The sequence below is a fragment of the Stylophora pistillata genome, chromosome 7 (genome assembly GCF_964205215.1).
Source record: "Stylophora pistillata chromosome 7, jaStyPist1.2, whole genome shotgun sequence".
NCBI classification, from domain to species: domain Eukaryota; kingdom Metazoa; phylum Cnidaria; class Anthozoa; order Scleractinia; family Pocilloporidae; genus Stylophora; species Stylophora pistillata.
Window position 1 is genome coordinate 15,019,777 of NC_142525.1, and position 24,913 is coordinate 15,044,689.

Here is a 24,913-nt window from a genome sequence, read left to right on the forward strand (position 1 = left end):
CGTTGTGAATAATATTTTACCTAGATTGACACCCCAAACTATTTTTTTTTAGTCATGTGATTCCAGAATATCCTTATTGGGTGGTATGTAATTATGAAGCATCTAAAATTTTACAGACATTTAAATCTTGAGCTACACACACAGTTGTGGTTAAATGTAAGTAATCATTCTTTTGTAAATCTAACACCCACTTTCTAAGTTAGCATTTTAAATGGAAGTTGTATGCCTTAAAAAGTTTTCAATAATGATTTCTGTCGCAAAGTAAAATATTAAACGTAAACAAAATCGTAATCAGATGCACCTTTCCCTCTCGACATCTGAAATAACAAATACCATTTCACATGATTGTTTTTTTTCAATTTTTATTGCAGTAAGCATTCTACAATGGATGCAAAATCATGCCATCGCTGTTATTATGTCTTTCTTTTTTGACAGCTAGCATAACAACATTTCTCGACTTTTTTTTGACGTCCACAGTTTTCAGTCTGACAGTAACAATATAATTGAGTTCACGAAATTGAAAGTTTTCTTTTGTCTTCTCAACTGAGGAAGGACGCGACACCAGCTACCAGAATATTGTGCAGGAAATTTATCAAAGCTGTTTCTTAAGTTAAGTAAACGTTATTCACGAAGGTAGCTGATTCAACTTTGTTTTACTTGGTGAGGATTAGTTAGAGTTAATTAAAGAGAGGAGGCTTCGTGTATCACGGTACACCCTCGTTTTATACTGTTATGCTTCCTTAATAAATGAAAGGCAGTAAATTAATCTTTATCATGAATAATAACTAGTAACTTTATGGTAACTACCTCGTACGGAGTAAGGCACTCTTTTCATCACCAGATAGCTGGAAAAATGACAATCAATTTGAACTCAACGAAATCATAGAAGAAGTAACTCTCCTAAAAAAAAGTAAGGACTTATCTCTCAAAGTACTTCATTAACTTTATTGGAGGGACACCCGTGTCACATTTTCTCATAGGGTAACACCCGGTATTTCTCAATTGAGAATGTGGGTAGTACCCAACTGAAATGATCGTCTGGGCCGTCTGAGCCGTCTGATGCCGCTTATTTGAGGCATCGTCTGGAGCAGCCAATGAAATCGCTTTATGGAATAATCCATGTTCGCCCGCGAGTAACAAATTCCACAACGTGCCGTCTGGTAAGCCTTCAGCGAGATAGTGGTTGTTCTACGTGAAGAAATACAATGGCGAATCGTACTCGTTTCTCAGATGAACAGAGAGTTATTTTACAGCGGTTTTTTAAGGAGGGATGGTTGGAACGGGAACCATGTACAAGGAGATGGTTTTAAAAGCGTCAACGGACACTGGTTTGACGAAGGCACAAGTCGAGGTAAGCTTATTAAATCATTTGGTTAACCTCAGCTGTAGCTTTATACCAGGTTGTGCCTCATTTTATCTTAATAATTCCACAAATCAAACAAAACTAGCAATTGGTATAGATTGTAGATGCATTTATATGTCAATAATAGCCTAACACTTAAAGTTAATTGGATGTTATTTAGATCGTGATGAGGTACAGTTTCTATACTATCAGACAGTTAACTCTGCTTTAATTACTCAAGCTCAAGATCATTCACGTTCATCATACATGTGTATTTACATTTCAAGGTAATCCATCGATTTCCGAAATTTAAGGTTTTTATTTGAAAACATTATAAACATAAGAAAATCATATGAAAAGACAACATCCAATAAATTAACGCGGAAGTTTTATTGAAATCTGATGACTACATTGACCGTCACCGAAATTATGCACCAATTAATTAAAATTTAGATAGCTCTGAAACACGATATGACTTTTACTTTCTGTGTTATCCACGTTGCCATTCTTGTATCTTAATGATATTTTCAACTGATACCATAATTAAATTTGGCAACAGCTGGTATTGTTTGTAAAATATTTTTCGTCTTTTCCAATAAACTTGCGTGTCTCTTCCCCAACCTCGATTAGGCTCTTCTATATGCGGGTGGAAGCCAACATGAAATTATAATTTGTAATTAATGAATAAAGTTTTTTTTATTTGTTTTGTTTTGTTTGTTTGACTGCAACTGTGCGAATTTAAGATAGTTGTATTATTATTATGAGTGTTTTTATTATGCAAACCCACAAGCTCATTTTGTCAAAGCAAGGTTCGGTTAATCCTAGGTTAGGATGAAGTAGAGGGTGTGTGTTCTAGGTCTAATAATAATAATGATAAAGGAGTTTCAATAAAATGCGGTTACTGGCGGTCTACCGCTGCCTGTAGGACCTCTTACTGCCGTCTGTTTGGATTTCATTAGTGAAAATAAAAAGTGATTTTAGTGGTCACAGCTGTCTATTAAACCTTCAGTGGCCGCCTATAAGTATTGTTATTGAAACCCATGATAATAACACCTTTATTTAGACACGATAGTGTTTAGAGCTGAACAGCCAGTGGGGTCGTGTATAAATCCAAATAAACTGTAAATGAGGTAAATTCAAATGATTATGGTTTTTGAGGAGAGGGGAAAACCGGAGTACCCGGAGAATAACCTCTCAGAGCAGAGTGGAGAACCAACTAACTCAATCCACTTATAATGCAGGGTCCGGGAATCATACCCGGAACACATTGGTGGAAGGCGAGCATTCTCACCACTACGCCAACCCTGCTCCCTCTGTCTGTTGTCTGAAGGATATTAAATACTATATTCAAGCATGTACGAATACTGTAACTAGTGGCAAGGCATTATTGCAGTATATCTCAATAGTTCTGATGCATACCTCCTCTTTCTCCTGACTCCTCTTCCTTTTTCCTCATGATAACACTTTTATGGTCTTTGATCAAAATTAATATAATTAAAAATAGTTTATGCATGTTTATTCAGTTGTCATCAGTGGATAATTATTACTAATTTTAGCATAATGAGTAATATAACAATTACACTAAATGATTTTTGCAGAAGTGGATCAGGAATCAGAAAAGAAAAAGGCCACAAGTATCATCTTCTCCTGCAGATGTTACATTAAAAAGAATCAAAGGTGTCAAAGGACCAAATTCTCACAATTTATTTTGTGCTGAATTCTTTAAAACAGGTACTTGTATTAGAAGGAAAAAATATTTGATTTACACATACTCAGTCATTTTCTTACAACGCTGATATTGTCATTATTTTCATTTCACTCCTGTTTTATCCATATACTTACTACATTGTATAGGTGCAGTCATTTGTGGCTTAATGTAAGTTATGAGTAGGAATTAGCATTAAATACAGCTGTAGATATGGCCCTGGGTTCAAATACTTTTTAAAGCAGGAATATAGACGATATTGTTAAAAGACGGAAATTGACAGTTCACAGACAGGTTTATAGTAATCCATTACTACAGATTTTTAAGACCCTAGAAAGTTTTCCAGCATGGAAAATCAAGTGCACAGCTGCCTATTTCCCCCTGGCTTCCAGCTATTATCTACATTCCTTGTCAAACCTGAGTTTTTGGTTTCACGTTTGTTTTTATGTACACTATACTCACATGTAAATCGATAGCAACACTGCAAGGATCACAAATTTCTCAAATTAATTCAATGTTTACTGTTTCATGTAATGGTTATGAGTTCTTGTAAATGCACAATGTTTGTGTGGGAGGTCAAGGGTTTGAGCCCTGGCCAGACCAACACTCAGGGTCTGAAAATAATTGAGAAAAATATGCTACCTTTCTATAACATAAAGAAATGTTTAGATATTCTAGTTTTCTTGGATAGGGACAATGAAATGGAGGTCCTCTCTCCTGCAGGGTTAGGGGCAGGAGACATTAATTTTCCACGCACGAGAATACTGTGTGATGGATGTCGTCCCTTGGGGTGGGATGGGTGGTAAACAGGACCCCCGTTGATACCAGTGTTTACAACACTGAAGGGGCTATCCTGTATGTCTACTCTACTCTCTTCCAGATAGGAAGGGGTCTCAGGACAAATACGTGTATACATACATACCAAGTACAAGTTGATCCAGCACTGCTTGACAAATGACTAAAACCTGTATAATGGGTTGTAAGTAATGTCACTTGCATACAACCCATTATGTTGTATAATGCTTAATGTCATGATTAAGTATTGTTACTGCTTGACATCATAGCTATTAATATTAGGAACAATGGTTTTGATTCGTGTTATTGTAGCCTATAAAAATATTTTTTTTCTCACTCAGACATTCTTTTCAGAACTGCTCTAGCTTACATGAAGTTTTGGAAAGGAATCAGTCCTTTCATCGATACCTTGACATTTTTCAAGTGGACAAACGTAGGCTTTGTTGCAGATTACAATACAATATAGTTATTTTGAATCATCAATGTGTTGATAGCTCATTGTTGGGAAATGACTGATCTTTAATTTAGTAATCAGTAAGTGTCATGTGGCTGTAAGGTGGTCTTTACAGAAGCCAAAAAGGGACAATCCAAAAATATTTTTCAAATCCCGAAAAATATTTCAAGTCGCAATATTTATTTTAAACTCACTGTCGAAAAGTATGACAAATCCAAAGATATTTTGCAAATCCAAAAAAATATTTAGAATTCCAAAAAAATTTTGTCAAAATCCGAAAATATTTTGCAAATCCAAAAAAATATTTTGAAATTCAAAAAATTTTTTCAAAATCCGAAAATATTTTGCAAATCCAAAAAAATATTTTGAAATCCAAAAAAATTTTTTTTAAAATCCGAAAATATTTTGAAATCTGAAAAAATTTTGTGTTAAATGGCAACACTAAGAACTGTAGTACGATCGAATCAGCACGCGTGGCGCAAGCTGAAAGCAATCAAGACAACTTAACAATCGAGACAGTGAAAAAAATAGCTGTACATCTACAAAGGTGAACGATTAAAAAAAGACGCAATCCCTGATGTGCGTACTCATTTTAAACAAACTGAGACATTTCTGTATACACACTATAGTTCCTGCCACCCACAAGGAATTAAAAGAGACTTCATGAGACGCTGGTATTTAATAGAAACACAACCACTGCTCAACGAAATATACAAAAATCCGTTTCTCGTATCATACAAAAGAGGACGGTCACCCAAAGACATACTCAATGGGGCCAAACTTTGAATAGGCTACTTTAAACACGCGCTGGGGAGTCATGTAGGCCTGTCAACCCCATTTTACAACAATTTCTCGTCTAACTATTTCCCGAACAGTGTGTTCTGAATGAAGGTGGTTTCTTTGTAACCCATAGTGACGTAGCCTTCTCTTCAAAGTCCTCACGTTCATTGAAATCCCATGGTATTCTGCCAGAAAGTGAACAATGGTCTCTTACGAAATCCCATATTAAAGTAATGATCTATAGCCAATCTTTCGTCTCCCGAGCTGGACAACACAATTTCCTCTTCACGCCATTTTAGTGTTCCACAACAACGGCAGAATGTTTCGTTGTTCCCACATTCTCTTCCACATTTATGACACAACATGTTCTATCCTCGTTCCTTCGCCATTTTGTATGCGAGATGATGCGGGATATGGCAAGAAAACACTGGGTGACTGCTGGTGCAAATAGCACGTGACAAAATATTTTTTTGGATTTGCAAAATATTTTCGGATTTTGGAAAAATTTTTTTGGATTTCAAAATATTTTTTTGGATTCGCAAAATATTTTCGGATTTTGAAAAAAAGTTTTTGGATTTCTAAATATTTTTTTGGATTTCCAAAATATCTTTGGATTTGTCAAACTTTTCGACAGTGAGTTTAAAATAAATATTGCAATTTGAAATATTTTTCAGGATTTGAAAAATATTTTTGGATTGTCCCTTTTCGGCTTCCATAGGTCTTGACTGACATCACTGCATGTGATTATTGCACTTGGTTATATATTTTTCATGAATCATATATGTTCTTTTACTGAGTTGCAGATGAATGCAAAGGTCTTACCTACCAACAGAAGAATAAGAAAGCATCTTAAAAGTGGAGAGAAAGAAGTGACATGGAGAAAAAAAAGTTTGTGGATTCTGCAAAAGTTTATAAAGAATTAAATGTCAAAGTATCAGAACTCATGGAGGAGCAGAAAAGAAAACTAATTGATAGACACAGAAAGAAACTTTTGGAAGAGGTACTATTAATACAGCTGTGTATGTTCACCCTGATAGAGTTATGCTGCCTACCTTCAAAAAACATTAATAATACTAACAGTAATTATGAATTATTCATATTGAGCATTTCCTTTGGGGATTTAAAAGAAGTGTTTTGGGGTTAGACCTAAATTTCTTAATAATTAAGATTGAAGATAATATAATCTTTTTAATTGCCTAATTATTTTATTGCATATATAGATCCTGGTTCTTGAAGATTTGGGTTGTCAGACATCCACATTATATATGGATATCAGTGGTGAAGTGTACAACCTTGGATCTAGGGCTGGAACAGCATTTCTTGCAACTAATCAAGAGGTAAGTATAAAATTTCGAGAATATTTTGGTAAGAAAGACAATATTTGCTTTCAAACAGTGAAATTTTATGTGACAAGTTCACCATAATTATTTACTTTGAGTGAGGTTAAGAATATGGAATCGAGTGTACTGTTTTGCATTTTAAACCAAAGATGGCATCTGCAGCCAATATCCTATTTGTGGATTGTGGCCATATCATAGAAGATAGGTTCTTAATCAACCCTTGATCAACCCTTTTCCTCCCCAGTCCTGCCTCTTTCTCATTTTATGGTTTGATTGCCCTCGCCTTAGCAGGCAATACATGAAGATTTTAATAAAGCAATTACCCTATATGAGTTACCCTTACAAACAGATCACTGCAGATATTTCATTCACTGATTAAGGTTTGCCATTTTGTGGGAAAACTGGAACATGAAACATCCTTTTTGTGGGTGTTGGTGGACCTTGTGAAGTGCCCATTAATGAAAGCTAAGAACTATGAAAAATGAACGGCACAATTTGGCACTTTGTTTCAAGGAAGGGAGCATGTCTTCAAGAGCTGCGTCAAAGATGATGTTAATAAGTAAGATGAAGATGCTGACACTGCTGTGATCTTAGCAAACAGGATAATGTCTTGATTGAGTCACCTACATAACAATTTTGCCATCTACCAATGAGTCTGAGACAAGGAATTTCAGTGAGGGGTTGCATCTCATGGGACTACAGTACAAAATCCTATTTGACAGGGACTCGTTTTGATACCAATAATAATTTATTTTCAAGTACTCCAGAGTTTTTAAACATTAATGTTGTAGGTGTTGTAACTTTTTCAAAATTAAGGTACATGACTGTATGTAAGTTGAACCACATACAAGTGTATGGGCCTTTAATAGAATCCTCATGTGAAACTTACATGTAAAAAAAATATATATAATTATATGAACTTCATATATACATTGTATCTGATTTATCATCACGGGTTTATTACGAATCAACTGAACAGCCTGTTCCCAGTTGGCTTGTTAGCTCAATTGGTAGAGCGCTGCACTAGTACCGCAGAGGTCAGTGGTTCAAATCTCGTACAGGCCTGATTTTTTTCAGGTCTGATTTTCGTTATTGCATAAATAGGGCTCTGTACTGCGAGGATTGTGCATCATCAGTTACCGAAAAAATCACACCACTATCTCGCACAGAGCTTCTTCAAGCACTTTCTTTTCCGATTAAAAGAAAAAATTATTAAGTAAGTGAAGAAAAAAAAGGTCACCGGGCCAAAGGCAATGCCAAAACGTATATGCGTGTGCTCAGCTAGTTGTGTCTAAGCTCAGACCGCGTGTACCTTATGGCGAAATGAGATTCCATGGCTTGGATTCACATGGAGTCAATTCCAGCTCGGTAACATGAAAGTGGGTGGGATTCGAATGTTGTTTTAGTGCTGAAGCATGGATCAAGGTCATTTCTTGTCGATGTATTCACACCCTTTTTTTGTATCTGACAGGATAGATCCAGGAAGAGATAGAAAGTTCAAAGTGGAAGAATGCCTAAGAAGTCAGAGAGTTTTAGATAGCAAGAATATAATATTTAAGGATTAACTAAAATAGTAGTAAGAGGTAGTGTAAAATAGCATCACTGTTGTACACAGGCTATAAATTATAACTGAAATGTTTCAGCCAGTAGATTCACTGGTAGCCTGCTCCAGAAATTTACATTTGAAATGCTATGCCATTCAAAGCTTGAATACATTTTATGATACACTTTAAAATTTTTATTGTCTATAAATTCAAAATCATATTGAATGATGTGAAAGAAAACACACACACACACACACACACACACACATCCAGATGCTCGATTTTATAGTCTCTTCTCAACAATAACCAAGAGTGGTTCTGCAAATTAAAAGAAGAGAGACATGGTATTCTTAAGTCATTACAGATAATGAGAAGAATTGTAACTTTTACCCCCAGCATCTACCTTTTTGAGGTGAAATAAACTCATTCCCACTGTAGTGATTCGCTAAGGCCTACAACAATTTTGATTGAGAACAGAATCGATATGTACACTTTTATTAATAAAAATGTTCTGAATCTGACTTGACCTCCAATTGTTCTGCTTACCTGAGCCACTATCTATAAATAAATTTAGAGTGATACAAAGTAATTAAGAGTTAACAATTACACATCAAGATACCATTATAGGGCAGTGCAAGGGATAAGGATAAGGATAAGGAACTTTAATCACACTTATTCTACTGAAAAAATAAAACAGCAACAAAGCGAGAGAGAGAGAGAGAAAAAAGAAGTGAGTTCTAACTATACATGAAATTTGATAAAGGAGTGGAAAGAGTGTGTAGTAGCCAAAGGGGCCAAGCTTTCGAGTTGGCTACTACCATAGAGCAGTTACAGATGGAGGGAGGTTCAATACTCATGCTATCGTGTCAACCTCGTGTCGTATCCCCCCCTTTCCTTGATTCAACATGTGACTGGTTGGTAAAGAGCATCAGGTCATCACTGGTTATTGTCTACGGTTCTCTTCCGATCTATTCTCGGAAATTTGGCTGCAAATGGAATATTATAGGTATTCTTACCTATTTTTTGGTCCTTTTTGTATTGGGGCGTCCTCCTCCCGCTTTTTCAACCGCTTTTCTCTTTCTTCTTACAGTGATCTGTTTGGAAAGTAGCATAGTGTAATGATACTAACCTGATAATGGTCACTTCATTGTTAAGAAAAAACTTTTGATGTTGTGAATGCCGCAATTTTGTTGTTTGCAACTCAGATACGAAACGTGTCTGTAAGGGTCAAGAGCAATATGACATATAGCACTATTGGGCTTCATTCCGTGATTAAGGTTGATTTTATTTGTTACTTCTTGATATCTTCATACGGCCTGAGCCGGCTGAATCCGGCAATATACCGTTGCGCACACAATAGTTTCCTTAAGTGCTTAAAATCGTGTTCTTGTCAAGTCGTGATAGTTACCTCGACTTCTCGTTCTTCCCTCGATATTAGTCGACTCAACTCCGCTGAAGAAGTGACGACTGCCCCGTGCCAATTTGACCAGATGCATTTACTAGTCCATCCAGGCCCCATTTTTTAGCCTTGTCTGGCCGCTGATGGCGTTTCCTCTGTCTTGTTAGAAATTTTCTCCACCATACCATTTCTGATTCTTGGAACTTCATGGTGTATTTGGGGAGGTCCTGTTCAAGCTTGTCAAGGGACATGCCACCGGTAGTGTTTGGTTTGACAAGCTTGGGACCTCCTCTCGGTATGGTGGAGATGAGGCGTATTACACCATCAGGCAGCCAGACAGGTGATGATGTGCACTTCTTGTAGAACAGCCTGGATCGTCCATCGATGTCATTTTGGACCTTAAAGGCATGCTGGTGGATGTGCCCAGATATTTGGTTGATAGAGCCCTCCATCCACGCCTTTACGTCGAATACTGAAGACAATTCTCCTACCGTCACTGAAGGAGTGTATGATACCGTCAATTGGTCCATAAGTGCCTCCAGCGTGTGCGCATCGTTCTTTGCAAGCCTTCTTGCAAAGCACGAAAACATTTGATCAATATTTTCGTGGGTGTGTCCAACCACCGAGAACGATACTTTGATCTGTCAGAAGATAAAACACGTGGCTTAGTTTGTTAACCCCAGCTCTGTAAAAAAACCATTGTCAAATTCCCTTATACAGTTAAAGACTACTGTCATCTCAGTTTGTGAGAGTAACATGGCCGGCTTAACATAAAACAAAAAAAGGAGTCCACCAAAGTTAAATAGATCAGCAGTCAGTTAACCTCAGGAAAGGTAGTGATAAACGTCTTGAGTAGGTAACTGATGCTCTTATTAAATCCTTAATTCTTGTAAACATGTTTTCAAAATTTTCATCAAGTTAAAAATGATATCAATCTATGACTCATCTCCAGCTACAAATTATTTATCGAGTGATAGGGGAAATTTGCATGATTTGATAACTCACTTTTTCAAAAATTTTTCTTTCGACCAGTAAACAAATAAAACCCAGCACGAATCTGTTTTTGTTTTCCCTCCAGCAGTTGTCCACCTGAAGATATAAGACAGGTGGTAGATACCCTTGCTAAAAGAATAAAAAACACTGAATGATTAACAACGAGATATCGTGTAAAACAAAGTGTAACGCACTGCATAGAGCGCAATTTAACTTGTCAACATTATTGACGTCATTCAAATGATCAATTCAACAATTAGATTCCAAATTGCTGTGGATCTGTTCTATCAGTAATATGTCACAGATGACGTCAAGATGCGGTAAAAACAGAAATGCTTGCCAAATTTAGCAAAAGTTTCTGAACAAATACAACTTCTGATCGATTTGTTGAACTTACCGATCGTTTAGGGTCCAACAGAGTCTCCAACAAAACAGTGATTGTGAGATTGGAGTCATGTGGGAACTCGCAGAAGTCTAGAAACGCGTATGCTTTCTGTTTGGGATTAACTAGCACGCCTGTCAAATGAGTTTTCAGTTTCCAGGCACTTTCGTCCACCTGATGACAAAAAGTAACAACGAAATCTAATTATGGCAAAAAATCCCATGTCAATTTATTTTCGCACCTTTTAACATCAGCTAAATCATGTAGGGCGAGAGTTGTGTCTACAATGTAATTTTTGTCAGGAATGAAATAAGCAGTTGGTCATGTTCGTGCTGTACAACCCAAGCATCTTTCAACTTTTTTTACGCAATTAAAACCTCATAATCGGAGCAACCACCCTTCGTTCAGTATTATCCAACAGTCCAGTATTACATTCAATACACGTGCAAGCATCATTGAATTTACCGTTGTAGTTGTTGCAAAATGCGGCAATTTGTGCTTTGCCTTGTCCATCCCATCGATAATTAATGACAAGTACTTCCGGGGATTCACGTTTGCCTTTATACCATGCTTATAGTACTTGTTCCTCTCGGTCCTAGAGAAAATATGACAATGATTTAATATAGACGCAACATTCAAATAATTATTCAAACCTCATCGAGGTTTTAATTTACTAGGCATGGTCTGGAATAGACTGTTGGTGTTGTTATCAATGTTAAATGTTATCAATGTTAAATAAATGTGTAATATAACTTACATTTGCTGAGTAAGATGAAGTTTCCTCATCATCCTCAATTGCTCTCTTTTTTCTCGTACTTGTGGTTTACTTAATTCAATCTTTAACTGTACGCAAATACTGCATTTTGTAAACCGACTTTGCTGCAAAGCAAGGAAGTAAGACAATTTTTCAAATCGTCAGTTTATTCTGAAAAGGACAACGGTACTTTAGTCAATTAAATATGACTGTCATTTCCGGCAGTCGGTTTAATCATCGACAATTGTCCATACCTTTGGTATGTAGACGTCTGTGAAGTTCACTTTCCACATTTTGTATAGAAAATGTACCCTTAAAAGTGTGGGGTTTTCCCCCATTTCCTCCTTATAAAGCATACATACAGCATTCTTGGTCAAGCACGAAGGCAATGGCCTTGACGACGTGTTTGGCAATTGGTCTGCATATTTGGAAAATCCCCTGAACCACTCCAACGCCATGTCAAACGCGATAGATTTTCTTCTTTTTTGGGGTGTTTCAGAATATCGGCGTCCTTTATTCAATCGCTCGTAGTAACTGAAACAAATGAAAAAAAAAAGTTGAAAATCTTCCTCAGCTGATGTATTTTGTAATGATAAATATAATGTCAAAAAAGATATGCGCGTGAGAGTTAAATGATCAAGCAGCCAAGCTGGGTCTTGCGGAACAATATCAGACGAAAAAATAGTATCATGTCTTATAGACAAGGATGTCTAATGTTCCATTGGGGCAAGCAATTTACTATAATGATGCACCTGTGAGAAAGAGGCGAAGAATAATAGTTTTCATATTCACAGCAAAGTTTGCAAATAACAACACCGCCAATGATATACTTTGCGAAAAACAATGGTAAATTGTTCACCTGGACATGGATAGCCCATGGACCGTACACCATGCCTTTGCACAAATGCTTCCCCGTATCTCTTTCAGACGTAGAAAGCCATCATTTATGCCAGAGATAGCTGTGGTTATAACTTCATCTCTTTCGTTGATGGTCTTCGACCATAATTCTTTCCTTTTTTTATAACAACACGCACTGGTACGCCACCCAAACACTTCTTACAACAACCTCTTTCAATAGCGCGTACCACAGTGTAAGCCTCTGTTTTTCTTTCTACATTCAGTAATGTACCTATGTTCCAAAAGTAGTAACATACGATTGATGCATTGATAAAACTTCTTTGAAAATTTAAAAAAAAAATTTCTCTGGAACTTTCTTTCTTTTTAAGTATTCTTGAATTGTGCGTGGGTTTGGACGGAGTGTTTGGAGACCAATTGAAAGTTCATACTCTGATACAAGGTTTTTATTAGAAAAAAAAGTGATAACATAGCGTCAATACCCACGTTTTCCTTTATTATCTTCCTTTCCCTTTTTCTGCTGAAAAGGGAAACGCAATGATATAAATGAGTGGTTCTGGTATGTTGAGTACAATACTTAGTGTCTAGTTATTTGTCACGCGCCCTTGAGCGATTAAGCGGTAAAGGTAATCCACGTGTCAGCTAAAACGATTATTAATCTTTGTCAAGCGTAACCCGAAGTCGGGAAGCGTATAGTAAAAGGCTGGCTTTATTACAGCCAGTATACCAAGGTTCAGTTTGAACTTTTCTTGATAGAAATATGTTAAATTAAGGCGGCTAAACACAATTTTTGATACTACAGAAACAAAAGAGCAGTTTAGCAGTTGGCGTGATAAGGATGATTTCCTTCTAGAAACAAAGGCAAAGTATGTGAGCGCTCAAACGATTGTTAATCTTTTCTAAACTATAAGTTATATTTTATACGATTCACTCCCCGTACTGTTTATAAGAGTGTGAAAATTGTAGTGGTGATTTACCCGAAATTCTTATTACGAGGAAAAGACTAACCTGAAATTTTTTACCCGTTTTGTCCTTCCAAAAGGTGGTATGATCTGATTCAATGAAATGAAATGGACTACCGTCCACTTCATTCACCTCATTATTGAACTGGAATTAGAAGAAAGTAAACATTTAACACGAGACAAAAAGCTCACGCTCTAATTGTGAAAAAAAGAACTTTTTTGATATGATGATACACACCTGTAAGGAATCAACTTCTAGTTTTTCAAGGGCGCTATTCGCGGCACTAACTTCTTCTGGTCGTATCTTGTCTTCGTCAATCTGTCGTTTATTAATGTTAGGATTAAAACCGTATTCATAACAATCCCACATCGTTTGAAATATATTAATTACCTCAAAATCGTCGTCTGTCTCGATTTCCCTACTCATTTTCACAGTTTGTAGCTTAACCTCTATCACTTGGAGGAAAAAACAGCGTACAGCAAGATCCTGGCTGAAACCAGTTTATCTTGTTTCAAAACACGCTTTTTAGCCGTTGCGACCAATCATAATAAGACTTTTGTGAATGATTGACTGTGACCTTGGTTGTGCTCGCTATTGTTCTGCTAAGGCTACACTTGTAGAAAAATGGCCCACTTGCCAAAATTCTCGCCATTTTTGGAGGAAGATTTCAATGAAATGATGGATCTTGCCGAAGAGCATGTGTCTGAAACGGACAGTGATGAAGAGGAAAGAGCAGTGGGAGTGGAGGGAGTAGAAGAGAAGACGGAAAAGAAAAGAAAATCAAAGCGTAAAAGGAGGCAGGCGGGCGATCGCTCGGGACGCCAGATGGTGCTGAGAAAAATAAATGAAGAGAAGAAAATGCGCAAGAATGAAGAAGTTATAAGTGAAACCTCGCTGGAACTGCCTCGCTTTGCAGAGGCGATAGCGGAAGCTCGTTGTGTACTGGAGGAATTCAAAGAAAGCAGGGACAGTCCCACCACAGACTGAGGATGAGGCCTCTGCCATGCGTATATACATTTTGAGGAAATACAATATTTCTTCAACGGTAAGATTTTTAGTTTTATTTAAAACGTTGTCAGGAGACTTTATATTATAATTCAAGAGAGGGTCTTCGACATTTCTATCTCTCCTCTCATTCTCAAAAGCTGGGGCAGCTCTTTCTTGTGCAAGGCTGAAATTGTTCACGGAGAACGTTTACGTTTGTAGAATTCTCTTTCCTTGTCTTCTTGCCTTCATCACATGTATTATTTTTTTCGTGCGAATCGCGATTTCTGTCTTTATTTTCAAGTGCCTGGAGCTGGTCCCATTTTCTAACTTTTTTTTTTCTATGATATGATCTCTCAAAGAAATTTTTAATTCAACAGAAAGATGGAATAGTAGGTATGAGGGAGCGAGAATTTGATGTAATATGTTCTTACGGATGGAGCTATCTTCTCCTTTCTGTCAAAAGTGTTGTTAGTGCAAGAAATTGTTAATTTCAAAGAATTTAAAGTATTCACCACTGCAGACTAAATGGCGCCACCATGAATTTTCCGTGTTTAATTACATGGTGAGACTTTAAATGTTCATTCCCGCTAAGCAAAATGACAGTGCTTTTCTAGGGAAAAAAAACCTCTCGATTTTCCCTGTTTGTTTGTTTAGTAGCAACGTGAAAATGAACTCAATATTTCCTTGCCACCATCTCTTGTTGTCAATCACATCGTTAATTAAAGCCTCGATGTCGTTAGCTTAGGAACCGAACATTTACGGTTTTTGCCAAATTCCCTTCTCTGGGCAATTCCTCACAGTACGATTGCCGAGGCATTATGTTCATGAAGCTTTCCTCGCGATTTATCAAGTTTGCGTTCAAAGGGCTTCTAAGCTAACTGTGAAAGCCTTGTAATACACACTTTTTCAAACTGAGCGTCAAGAATTTAGAAAACATATTATGATGTCGAAAATACAAATCGCCATCTTTTGTCGTATCCTTTTAACAATTATGATAATTGAAAAGTGGCCTAGTATGCATGTCAAAACTGAAGGCTTGTGATCTTTCGTTTAGATTTTGAAAAAGACGTTTTCCTCAAAGAAATCATTGGGAATTATGCTATCGGCAGATGACCGTGAAACGAACAGCCACTGCAAATGGGGAATACTATTAAACGTTGTGTGAAATGAATACGTTCCGATGTCGATTATAATCTCGTACTTTTTATTCAACCCAAGAGATTCGCTTCACGTAGACTTTTCCAATATTTCATTATGCACTGGAAGAAGGAAGACTGTAATTAATTGATTTATTTATGATTGTTTTGCAGGATGGCGGTAACTCTGTTCTTACTAACGTCTTTAAAGTTGCCTTACTCCCTCGTACAATTTTTAACAAGGCCGTAAGGATCTGCCAATTGTATGAGGATGGAGAACTTGTTCCTCCGTCCTCCAGCAAGCAACGGATGAGGAAGCAACTATCCGGGTCTTCCTTTAGTTTTTTAAAGGGGTTCGACCCTTTAAAGAATGAAGACCAGTGCAAAATTGACAACATGCTAACTAGCTGGTTGGCAACCAACATCCGCCCTGGTGAAAAGGTGAGATATTAATACTGTTAACAATTATTTCATTACACCTTATAGTTGCTGCACTTGCTCAGATTGACAACATGGTCAACGCGTAATCGATGATACAAAATCTTAGATAAGTTTCTTGCATCAGTTCTTCAAAATCTTGTCTATTTTGTTCTCTCTTGAAATCCTATATTCAACGATTGATGGCCCAAATTTTCTTATATGCTGTAAAGATGTTAAGTATGAAAATCTTAAATTAAGTTTTTTTTTTCAGCAGGGAGCTGTGGAAAAGGATGGTGCATCTCCTTGTTTGGTAAGTTGATGCAAAATTGTTTTGAGTTTTTGGGCTTCCACATGACAAGTGTGGCTTTTACTGTTAGTATTATAATTAACAGTATAGTAAGAGAAAATGAAGAGGAATGACCTCCTGGTCACAGGACACTCAGGATCAGCCTTGTCTCGAGGTAAATCCAGTTATTACTTTTGCAAATAGTTGTTCAGTTGTCATGTATGTTTTTTTTGCGACGGGAGACCAGAAAACAACTAATGGCAAAGTTGACAAGTGCTAAGAAGGTGAATGAATCTTAGGGTGTTATTGATAAAACTTAGAAGATATAGTTATGAGTAGAATGGTTTCTCCCCTGGCATTTATCTATAAATTCACATGGTGGCATAGTATCCTTTGAATCCTTCTACTGGATCAGTTCAATATATATATATATATAGTGCACATATATAGATATTTAAATATATATATATGCACTATATATATATATGTGTGTGTGTGTGTGCACTAAGCTCTTTGGCATACAAAGCTTTGCTTTCATGTCTGAAATTATACTAAATATATATATATATATAACTAACTGCAGACAGTACTGTTTCGGCCTTCTGGGCCTCATCAGTGCAGTGCTAATGCTAGGATGGGGGAGAACCGAGACGGTCACCCCAAACGACCCAACCTTTGTGGTATCGTCTAAGCCATGCCAGAGTGCTCAAACTAGAGTAAACCAGCGAGCATGCGCAATTGCAACGGCAATGACTCATCCTAGATAGAGTGCTCAATTTGGACATGAAAGCAAAGCTTTGTATGCCAAAGAGCTATACAAGTAAGGGTGCTCAATACATAAAAGTAGGGTGTGATATATGTTGATTGTAAAATCCCCAGGGTGTGCAGTGTGTGTGTGAGTGTGAGCTAGAATTACAAATAACATTGAAATTCTTCTTGTGATTAGTGTTGCCATTAACCACTTAATTTATGTTTCAGGAAGCTGCAGATGGTAAAAAGATCATTGAAAGATTACATCGAGAAATTAAGTTGTTGGAAAAGGTACAACACTACTTTGTTTTCAAACTGACTCAACTCATTTACTCCCTACTAACTCAAGCAAGATCCAATTTCTGTAGAACTTGACCCAATTCTTGAGGTCATTTATCAATGGCTCACTAGCTTACTTAATCTCTTAAGCACTGGTGGATTATCTTGGAAGAGAATTGCAGTGGTATCTCTCATGTGTTATTAAGTTGTGATGATAATGAAATAATGATCAATTTACTTTTAGATCTAAGAGATAAGTTAAACCATGCCATTGTTCAGACAATTTTAAGCAGACAGTAACTCATTGGCTGAAATATTACTATTTTTACAACATATTCTGACAGGATTTAAGTGCTGAAAGGTTAAAACTGGAGCAGTTCCAAAGGGAGGTGGTGATTTTAAAGGAGGTAATTTTATCATCAAATATAATAGCAAATCATTTCCTTGCAAGACCTTTCATTAATTGAATTTCTTTTCTGTCTTGAAAAATAGAATTTAAAGGCTTCACAGCAAATTTCAAAGTTTTTAAAGGAAAATTACGAAGAATTAAGAGAGGTGACAAACTTTATTTTAAGCATCGATATTATCTTTATATGCCAACACAAAATGTGGCACTGGTGTAGAAGATTTTGTTCAAATTTAGCTGAGAAGGGTGAAAGTGGAACAATTTTAGATTGAGACTTGCAGGACAGGTGTAATTTATGAGAGATGAAATACAAAGAGATACAAATGCCCCTCTGGTTTGTTGTCACTTCATAGAGACTGTCCCTCCCAGAAGACACTCCTCCAGAAGAAACTCCTCTAGAAGAAATTTCTGAAGTTGAGCCAAATCAAAGGGTATGTTTTCATGTGATTTATAACATTTTCACACAGTACAGAAACACTGTTTCTAAAGTAAAATTGGAAAGTAGAGTCATTACCCTGGATGGAATTTTAATAATTAGTTAATTATTAATTATTTGTGTGGAGAGAGACCTCTTAGAAAGTGAGGTTGGAGGAGGGTCAAGCAGCATGAAAGGGTAAGGAGTTTTTATCAGAGAAATAAATTGTACTTTTGTTGAATTACATAAAGGTGTCTTTGTATTTTTTCTAGACACCTTTGGAAGTGATCTCCCAGAAAGTTAAAAAAAACAAGGTAGAAATTTCTTTCCTCAGGGAGAAAAACAAGGTAATTGATTATTATAAGGAAATATTTCTTTAAAAGTGAATAAACAAGTCATATCATAGTGAATAGTGAATGGTTTATTATAAAGATATATTATAAAGATAGAACAAGTTAACATGTAATGTCTTTTTGAGCATGGCAATTCCATTGGTTTGATTCAAAACTACTTCATCGTATCACAAAATGGAAGGAAGCAAACAAACTATTTTTACAAAATATTTAACCACATCCCACTTGAACTCGGAGGTAATGATTATGTACTTCCAGAAAATAATACCACCAGAAAACATCCCAATGCTGATGTTCAGTAACATATTTTTATTCATATTAATTCAGGTCTTTAAGAAAGAAAATTCATGATTTAACCTTCCATATGGCTGCTTTTTACACTAGCTAGGCTACAGTGTGTATTGTTTCTTGAAATCATGGAAAAGGTCTCAAAGGCATACCATATTTCATATTGAGTTTACTGGATTATCAGGGCTTATCAGACACTGTTTGATGTTTCCTGATAAGTGCTTACTGAGAACCCACACAATTTTCATTGATGTACATCTGAATTGCCTACATTTTTATGCTTTATGACGTCTTGAACTCTGCAACAATTTCTCTAATACAACACAATCCTCTACACATTAAGATATCTTATGGGACAACCTCCATTATAGTTATCAAAAATTCCACAAAAGGCTTCACAGTGAAAAGATTATTATCCTTATGGAAAATGTTCATTGCAACTCATTTTTTACGGTGGATGTTAATTTTACAGAAAGGCCAGCAGTCAAGTGAGACTGAGGACGCAGCACCTCCAGTGAAAAAGGTTTGGATATACTCATCAATATGATTTTTTTCTTTAAAGTCGGATAAGTTTCTTTGATCTTAACTCGACACCAAATGTGAACAGTTGCAACCTCTGTTATATTTCTCAAAACTCCAGTTGAACTCATAGGTAATAATTAATGTACTTTCTGGCTGAAAAGATTGTCATGACGAGAAAATGAAAATTGTACGAACCAAAATATCTCTATTTTGCCCAACTTTTAATATTTGAAAGTCTCAACAAAAATGAAGATAAGAATTTTTAGTAATTTATATGCTAAAACAGTGGATGGCATTGAAGGTACTCTTTGATCTTTTACTCAAACTCTACATGCACTTTGTTTTTCACTTAAGAAAAACTCGCAGAGTATTTGTGCCCAAAAACACTGTAATTGTTGTAGAAGTAGATAACTTCAAATAATCGATTTGCGCTTCATTATCTCAGTGTTTTGGTATATACTAAAACAACTGTTTACCTTAGTGTGGCTATAACAAGCAGTAAATTAAATTATACAACTTACATGTAAGCCAACATCACTTTGGTGAATAGTAAGGTGGTAATTATTCAATATTTCAGCCCAGTTTTTATTTGAATTCATCCATCTTAATTTACTATGATTTTCTGCTTGACATGCCATCTCATGTTTCCTAGAAACAAATTAGTTTTTGTCACCAAAAAATTTAAATTTTGCAAAAGAGGTGTAGTATAAGTGTCTCTTCAGTAATTTGACATAAATTAGCACTGACTGTGCCTTTACTCAAAAACAGAGAGTAATTTTACTTCTCTTACACAGGTTCCCAGAAAGGAAAAAGAGCTGGTTTGTAATAGTTGTCATATTTAGTTCATATATTACCACTTTGTAAATATTAATTTAATGTATATTCAGAAAAAAATCCACATCCCAAATTTACATTAAATTGTTGTTTGTTTCATCTTCACATGCTCACTTTGTAAATATTGAAGTTATTTATTTTTAAAAAGTCATTTTTAGTATTAAGGAATTTAACCAAGCATGAAAATGAATTTACTCTTAAAGTGTTAAGATAATCACTTAACACTTTTCAATTTTTCTTTAGATCTTCCCAATATTAACAGCCCTTTTGGATTGATGCTGTAATAGTCTATGACCTTAATTTTTTTTTCTTTTATTCCAGCCAAAGTACAGAGGATGGGCATTTGTCCATGAGAAAAACTTTGTACAAAAAAATATTTTTGAAGATACGATTGTGGACTCTCGTTTAAGAAAAAGAAATTGATGTATTTCAGGTAAGCAGAGCAATTGGAGGTCAAGTCAGATTCAGAACATTTTTATTAATAAAAGTGTACATATCGATTCTGTCCTCAATCAAAATTGTTGTAGGCCTTAGCGAATCACTACAGTGGGAATGAGTTTATTTCACCTCAAAAAGGTAGATGCTGGGGGTAAAAGTTACAATTCTTCTCATTATCTGTAATGACTTAAGAATACCATGTCTCTCTTCTTTTAATTTGCAGAACCACTCTTGGTTATTGTTGAGAAGAGACTATAAAATCGAGCATCTGGATGTGTGTATGTGTGTGTGTGTGTGTGTGTGTTTTCTTTCACATCATTCAATATGATTTTGAATTTATAGACAATAAAAATTTTAAAGTGTATCATAAAATGTATTCAAGCTTTGAATGGCATAGCATTTCAAATGTAAATTTCTGGAGCAGGCTACCAGTGAATCTACTGGCTGAAACATTTCAGTTATAATTTATAGCCTGTGTACAACAGTGATGCTATTTTACACTACCTCTTACTACTATTTTAGTTAATCCTTAAATATTATATTCTTGCTATCTAAAACTCTCTGACTTCTTAGGCATTCTTCCACTTTGAACTTTCTATCTCTTCCTGGATCTCTCCTGTCAGATACAAAAAAAGGGTGTGAATACATCGACAAGAAATGACCTTGATCCATGCTTCAGCACTAAAACAACATTCGAATCCCACCCACTTTCATGTTACCGAGCTTGAATTGACTCCATGTGAATCCAAGCCATGGAATCTCATTTCGCCATAAGGTACACGCGGTCTGAGCTTAGACACAACTAGCTGAGCACACGCATATACGTTTTGGCATTGCCTTTGGCCCGGTGACCTTTTTTTTCTTCTTCACTTACTTAATAATTTTTTCTTTTAATCGGAAAAGACAGTGCTTGAAGAAGCTCTGTGCGAGATAGTGATGTGATTTTTTCGGTAACTGCGACCGGTCAAGTGCAATTTTGTTCCGAATCACCTGCAAGAAGATCCGAAAATCGCGAAAAGTTACGATACTTCCTGTGTGATGCAGCCGGTACAATAAAGATGAGACAACTATTTTTTGTTTTGTTTTGTTTTTGTTGTTGTTGTTGTTGTTTCTCAATAATTTATCTTAAAAATCGTTTGCATTATGCTTTATTCCAAAGTCGTGTCTGAAATATGTTAGGAGATGGACGATTCTCCTGTGTCACGTTTATTATTCATAAGTTCATAAGTTATTCCTACGTGACACATAGCGGATTGGTGCGGGAAAATTGGTTTCGCAGCCTCTTCTTGATGTTAAAACGATGCCGGTTATTTATGGTTACGTAGTATGTTCAGCTTTCGCTCTTTGAAGGGTTGAGCCGATGGATGATTTAATTCCAATTGTCCCTCTTGGGTCTTTTAGAACTATTATTATTGGTTTTGTTTTTTTTGTATTTTTTTTTAGCTTTGCTTTGTGGTTTTTCGGTTTTTTGGTTTTGGTTTTAAATTTTTGTTACTTTTCTGTGATTGGTCAAGTCTTGACAGCAAACTTTGCGATTGGTCAACATAGAAGCTCTCCGTTCAAGCAACGCGTTTCATCTGTAAGGTCTCTCTTCTACACACTGTAGGGAAGTAAAGATTGTGCTCGCAGGACATTCTAAACATAGATATGGTGTTGGTGATACATAACTTGACGACCTGCTAGTTATTAACTAAAAGCGGGTTCGTCTGACGAAAAATCGGAGAAATAAGCGTTGCAGACTTGATTCGCAAGATGAAATCAACACGTGCTGCTCATAACCGCTTCACGACATACCAGTGGGAAACTATGAATAAAGGCACAAAGTCATACAAGGTAATTATATAAAGACTGGCAAAGAAACGTCCATTTGCTCTGTTTTCAAGTAGCTGCAGATTCAAACCTTTCTTAAACTGAGAGAATGCCATAAAAAAATGATTCAATCAAACAGCCACGATGAAGATGGTTTCTGAAATGGACTGTGGTATACCGATCAGATCAATCCAAGGGGTATGCAAAGTTATAGGCGGTAATTAGAGAGATTTATGATATATGTAAAGCTTTTCTTCATATATATACAATTGTCAGCTGAAAAACTATTTGACTTTTTCCCGCGAAAATAACTTGAAAAGGTTTAGGCACGGTATTACAACTTGAAGAGTTCTTTGGCTATGGCGAATGAATATGAAAGAATACTCTAAAATACCTGTGAATGTTTTTAGAATGTCTCCGTCGCCGACAGAACGTGTTTGGGCTGAAACAAATATAACACTGATAAATATGAACTTTTACTTTTTTTTTCATTCGGAGCGGGTGCGTGACGCAGGCTTCGAAATTCCTACAAATTGAATTTTGACCGCGGAAAAAAAAATTTCGATAAAAACTCATTGTACACTTAGATATTACCTAAATTCATCTCCCAGAAATATGCTAATCGAATAAAAGAAGTTTCGGAAAATATGAAAACCCATTCGACGTAATGTGTTTTGATCTGAATGATGCGTATCTAAATATAATCGCATCGGTAACACGAGTCGACAGTCGCGCACTGTTTTTCTGATATGCTTGTCAGTTTGTATGCCTAAAATGAAAGAGTCTAAATCATTTATTATTTGAGATAAATGAAGCAAGACCATTCTTGTTGTTACTCGTTGGTCATTCAGTTTCGGGTGAAAAACGACTATTCAAGCGCTAGATAAGCATCGCAACGGCAAAAGAATAGAAAAAGACATCTCACCGAATTGGCGTGTCATTTGCCAAATCTCGCTGGGGTGGGTTTCACTCAAAATATCGAAAATAGTTTTTCCGTTCTGGAACAGCGTTTTCCTCATTGCTGTTGAATGACCCATTTCGAAAAACAATAGTTCAGGAAAGAACTAGAGTCTTGCGGGACGGAGAAATGAACCAGCGACTCAAATTGATCTTTCCTCTTCGTTTATGAAAAATGCAAACGCATCTCGAATTACGTTTGATACAAGAAAATAAAAAAATAAATAAATAAATAAAAAGAAATCGGGGAACCTTTTTATTATTTTAGGATTGAGTCTGGCAATTTCTAATTCAGTAAAGCCGGGACTTGCGGAGTTCGGTGTAAGTTATCCACACCTGAAATAATTGTATCACATCGATCACCGCCGCCGGTTTCATCTGTCGCTTGCTCATAAACATACGTTTCGACTTCGCAAAAGACCGTTATTGGGATTTGGCATTTGTCATGATTTGACCTATTTGGCTGTTCGTTTGGAACTGTATTCGGTTAAACTTAAGTCTACTTAAAACCTGTCCGAAATAAATGTATTTACTTACATTCTAGGTCATCGAGAAGAAACGTTGGTCAACTCTCTCACGATATCGAAAGCCCGCGCTGAACTTCGTCGAAGGACGAAAGAAAAGAAAAACGTCGTCGGTAAATACACTTTTTAAACAGAAATGAAGTTCACCGAGAACTTGAACCCAAGAAGACTTCAAATGTGTGACATTTATTGCTTGAAAAGCCATGTGCGAAGAAGTACTAACTTCTGAATTTTTGTTCGTAATGGCGGCCGTCCAAAAAAAATTTCTGGTTGAACTTGCTTTGGAGAAGAGTACGATTGATAATGACATTTGCTGTCAGATGCGATTGTTAACCGTACGATGCACGATTATTAGTCTAAAAGCTCGTGAAACACGACTATTAATGATACAGTCACGATTAATAGCCGTACTTTCCACGATTATTAATCGCAATAGTACACTCTTTGCGACTAATAATCGTAAGTGAAGCCCTTTGCGATTAATAATCTTAATTTCTGGACCTTCCCACAAATAATCGTGGAATTTCTCATTCCTGAAATTAAAAAACACCCCGGAAATTAATAAACACCTGTTTTTAGTAATCAGTAAGTGTTATGTGGCTGTAAGGTGGTCTTTACGGAAGCTGAAAAGAGACAATCCAAAAATATTTTTCAAATCCCGAAAAATATTTCAAGTCACAATATTTATTTTAAACTCACTGTCGAAAAGTTTGACAAATCCAAAGATATTTTGCAAATCCGAAAAAAATATTTAGAAATCCAAAAAAATTTTGTCAAAATCCAAAATATTTTGCGAATCTAAAAAAATATTTTGAAATCCAAAAAATTTTTTTCAAAATCCAAAAATATTTTGCAAATCCAAAAATATTTTGCAAATCCAAAAAAATATTTTGAAATCCAAAAAAATCTTGTGTTAAATGGGAACACTAAGAACTGTAGTACAATCAAATCAGCGCGCGTGGCGCAAACTGAAAGCAATCAAGACAACTTAACAATCGAGACAGTGAAAAAAATAGCTGTACATCTACAAAGGCGAAAGTTTTAAAAAAGACGCAATCCCTGATGTGCGTACTCATTTTAAACAAACTGAGACATTTCTGTATACACAGTATAGTTCCTGTCACCCACAAGGAATTAAAAGAGACTTCATGAGACACTGGTATTTATTAGAAACACAACCACTACTCAACGAAATATACAAAA

At 36.0% G+C, this 24,913-nt stretch overlaps 2 protein-coding genes, 1 long non-coding RNA gene and 1 pseudogene across 5 annotated transcripts; 2 read left to right on the forward strand and 2 right to left on the reverse strand.

Annotated features, from left to right (window-relative positions):
- The first annotated feature begins 451 nt into the window (after nt 1–451).
- On the forward strand, nt 452–7,989 carry LOC148726786 (uncharacterized). 2 transcript variants are annotated; one of them, XM_088728007.1, is made up of 5 exons: nt 452–1,351; nt 2,941–3,073; nt 5,880–6,076; nt 6,297–6,413; nt 6,797–7,989. In XM_088728007.1, exons 3-5 carry the CDS (start codon nt 5,951–5,953, stop codon nt 6,899–6,901), a joined length of 348 nt encoding a protein of 115 aa, XP_088584133.1. In that variant the 5' UTR covers nt 452–1,351; nt 2,941–3,073; nt 5,880–5,950; the 3' UTR covers nt 6,902–7,989. The 2 variants fall into 2 exon arrangements, with proteins under 2 accessions (XP_088584133.1, XP_088584134.1); XM_088728008.1 differs by lacking the exons at nt 452–1,351; nt 2,941–3,073 and having other exon boundaries at nt 4,726–6,076.
- Nucleotides 7,990–8,131: 142 nt separating this feature from the next.
- LOC111337282 (uncharacterized) lies at nt 8,132–11,985 on the reverse strand (annotated as a pseudogene). The gene is made up of 6 exons (XR_015989745.1): nt 11,743–11,985; nt 10,750–10,908; nt 10,365–10,481; nt 9,369–10,000; nt 8,977–9,054; nt 8,132–8,278 (listed from the first exon to the last, which is right to left on the reverse strand). The product of XR_015989745.1 is annotated as an uncharacterized LOC111337282 (transcript).
- A 1,180-nt stretch (nt 11,986–13,165) lies between these two features.
- Nucleotides 13,166–13,780, reverse strand: LOC148726787 (uncharacterized). Its single transcript, XR_015989684.1, has 3 exons — nt 13,697–13,780; nt 13,544–13,624; nt 13,166–13,450 (listed from the first exon to the last, which is right to left on the reverse strand). It is a non-coding gene; the product is annotated as an uncharacterized LOC148726787 (long non-coding RNA).
- Nucleotides 13,781–14,209: 429 nt separating this feature from the next.
- On the forward strand, nt 14,210–20,975 carry LOC111337294 (uncharacterized). The gene is made up of 12 exons (XM_088727886.1): nt 14,210–14,351; nt 15,604–15,870; nt 16,121–16,159; nt 17,114–17,176; nt 17,509–17,571; nt 17,657–17,719; nt 17,924–18,001; nt 18,258–18,332; nt 19,099–19,149; nt 19,943–19,966; nt 20,304–20,415; nt 20,644–20,975. Exons 1-11 carry the CDS (start codon nt 14,310–14,312, stop codon nt 20,403–20,405), a joined length of 867 nt encoding a protein of 288 aa, XP_088584012.1. The 5' UTR covers nt 14,210–14,309; the 3' UTR covers nt 20,406–20,415; nt 20,644–20,975.
- The last annotated feature ends 3,938 nt before the right edge of the window (nt 20,976–24,913 follow it).

Excerpts from the sequence above, each read along its gene's own strand:
- LOC111337294 (XM_088727886.1), top strand. The coding sequence starts at position 14,310 with ATGCGTATATACATTTTGAGGAAATACAATATTTCTTCAACG. Across the intron at positions 16,160-17,113 it reads ATGGTGCATCTCCTTGTTTG|GAAGCTGCAGATGGTAAAAA; the intron begins GTAAGTTGATGC and ends TTTATGTTTCAG. Across the intron at positions 18,333-19,098 it reads TCCTCAGGGAGAAAAACAAG|AAAGGCCAGCAGTCAAGTGA; the intron begins GTAATTGATTAT and ends TTAATTTTACAG.
- LOC148726786 (XM_088728007.1), top strand. The coding sequence starts at position 5,951 with ATGGAGAAAAAAAAGTTTGTGGATTCTGCAAAAGTTTATAAAGAATTA. Across the intron at positions 6,077-6,296 it reads GAAAGAAACTTTTGGAAGAG|ATCCTGGTTCTTGAAGATTT; the intron begins GTACTATTAATA and ends TTGCATATATAG. Across the intron at positions 6,414-6,796 it reads TTCTTGCAACTAATCAAGAG|GTTTGCCATTTTGTGGGAAA; the intron begins GTAAGTATAAAA and ends TCACTGATTAAG.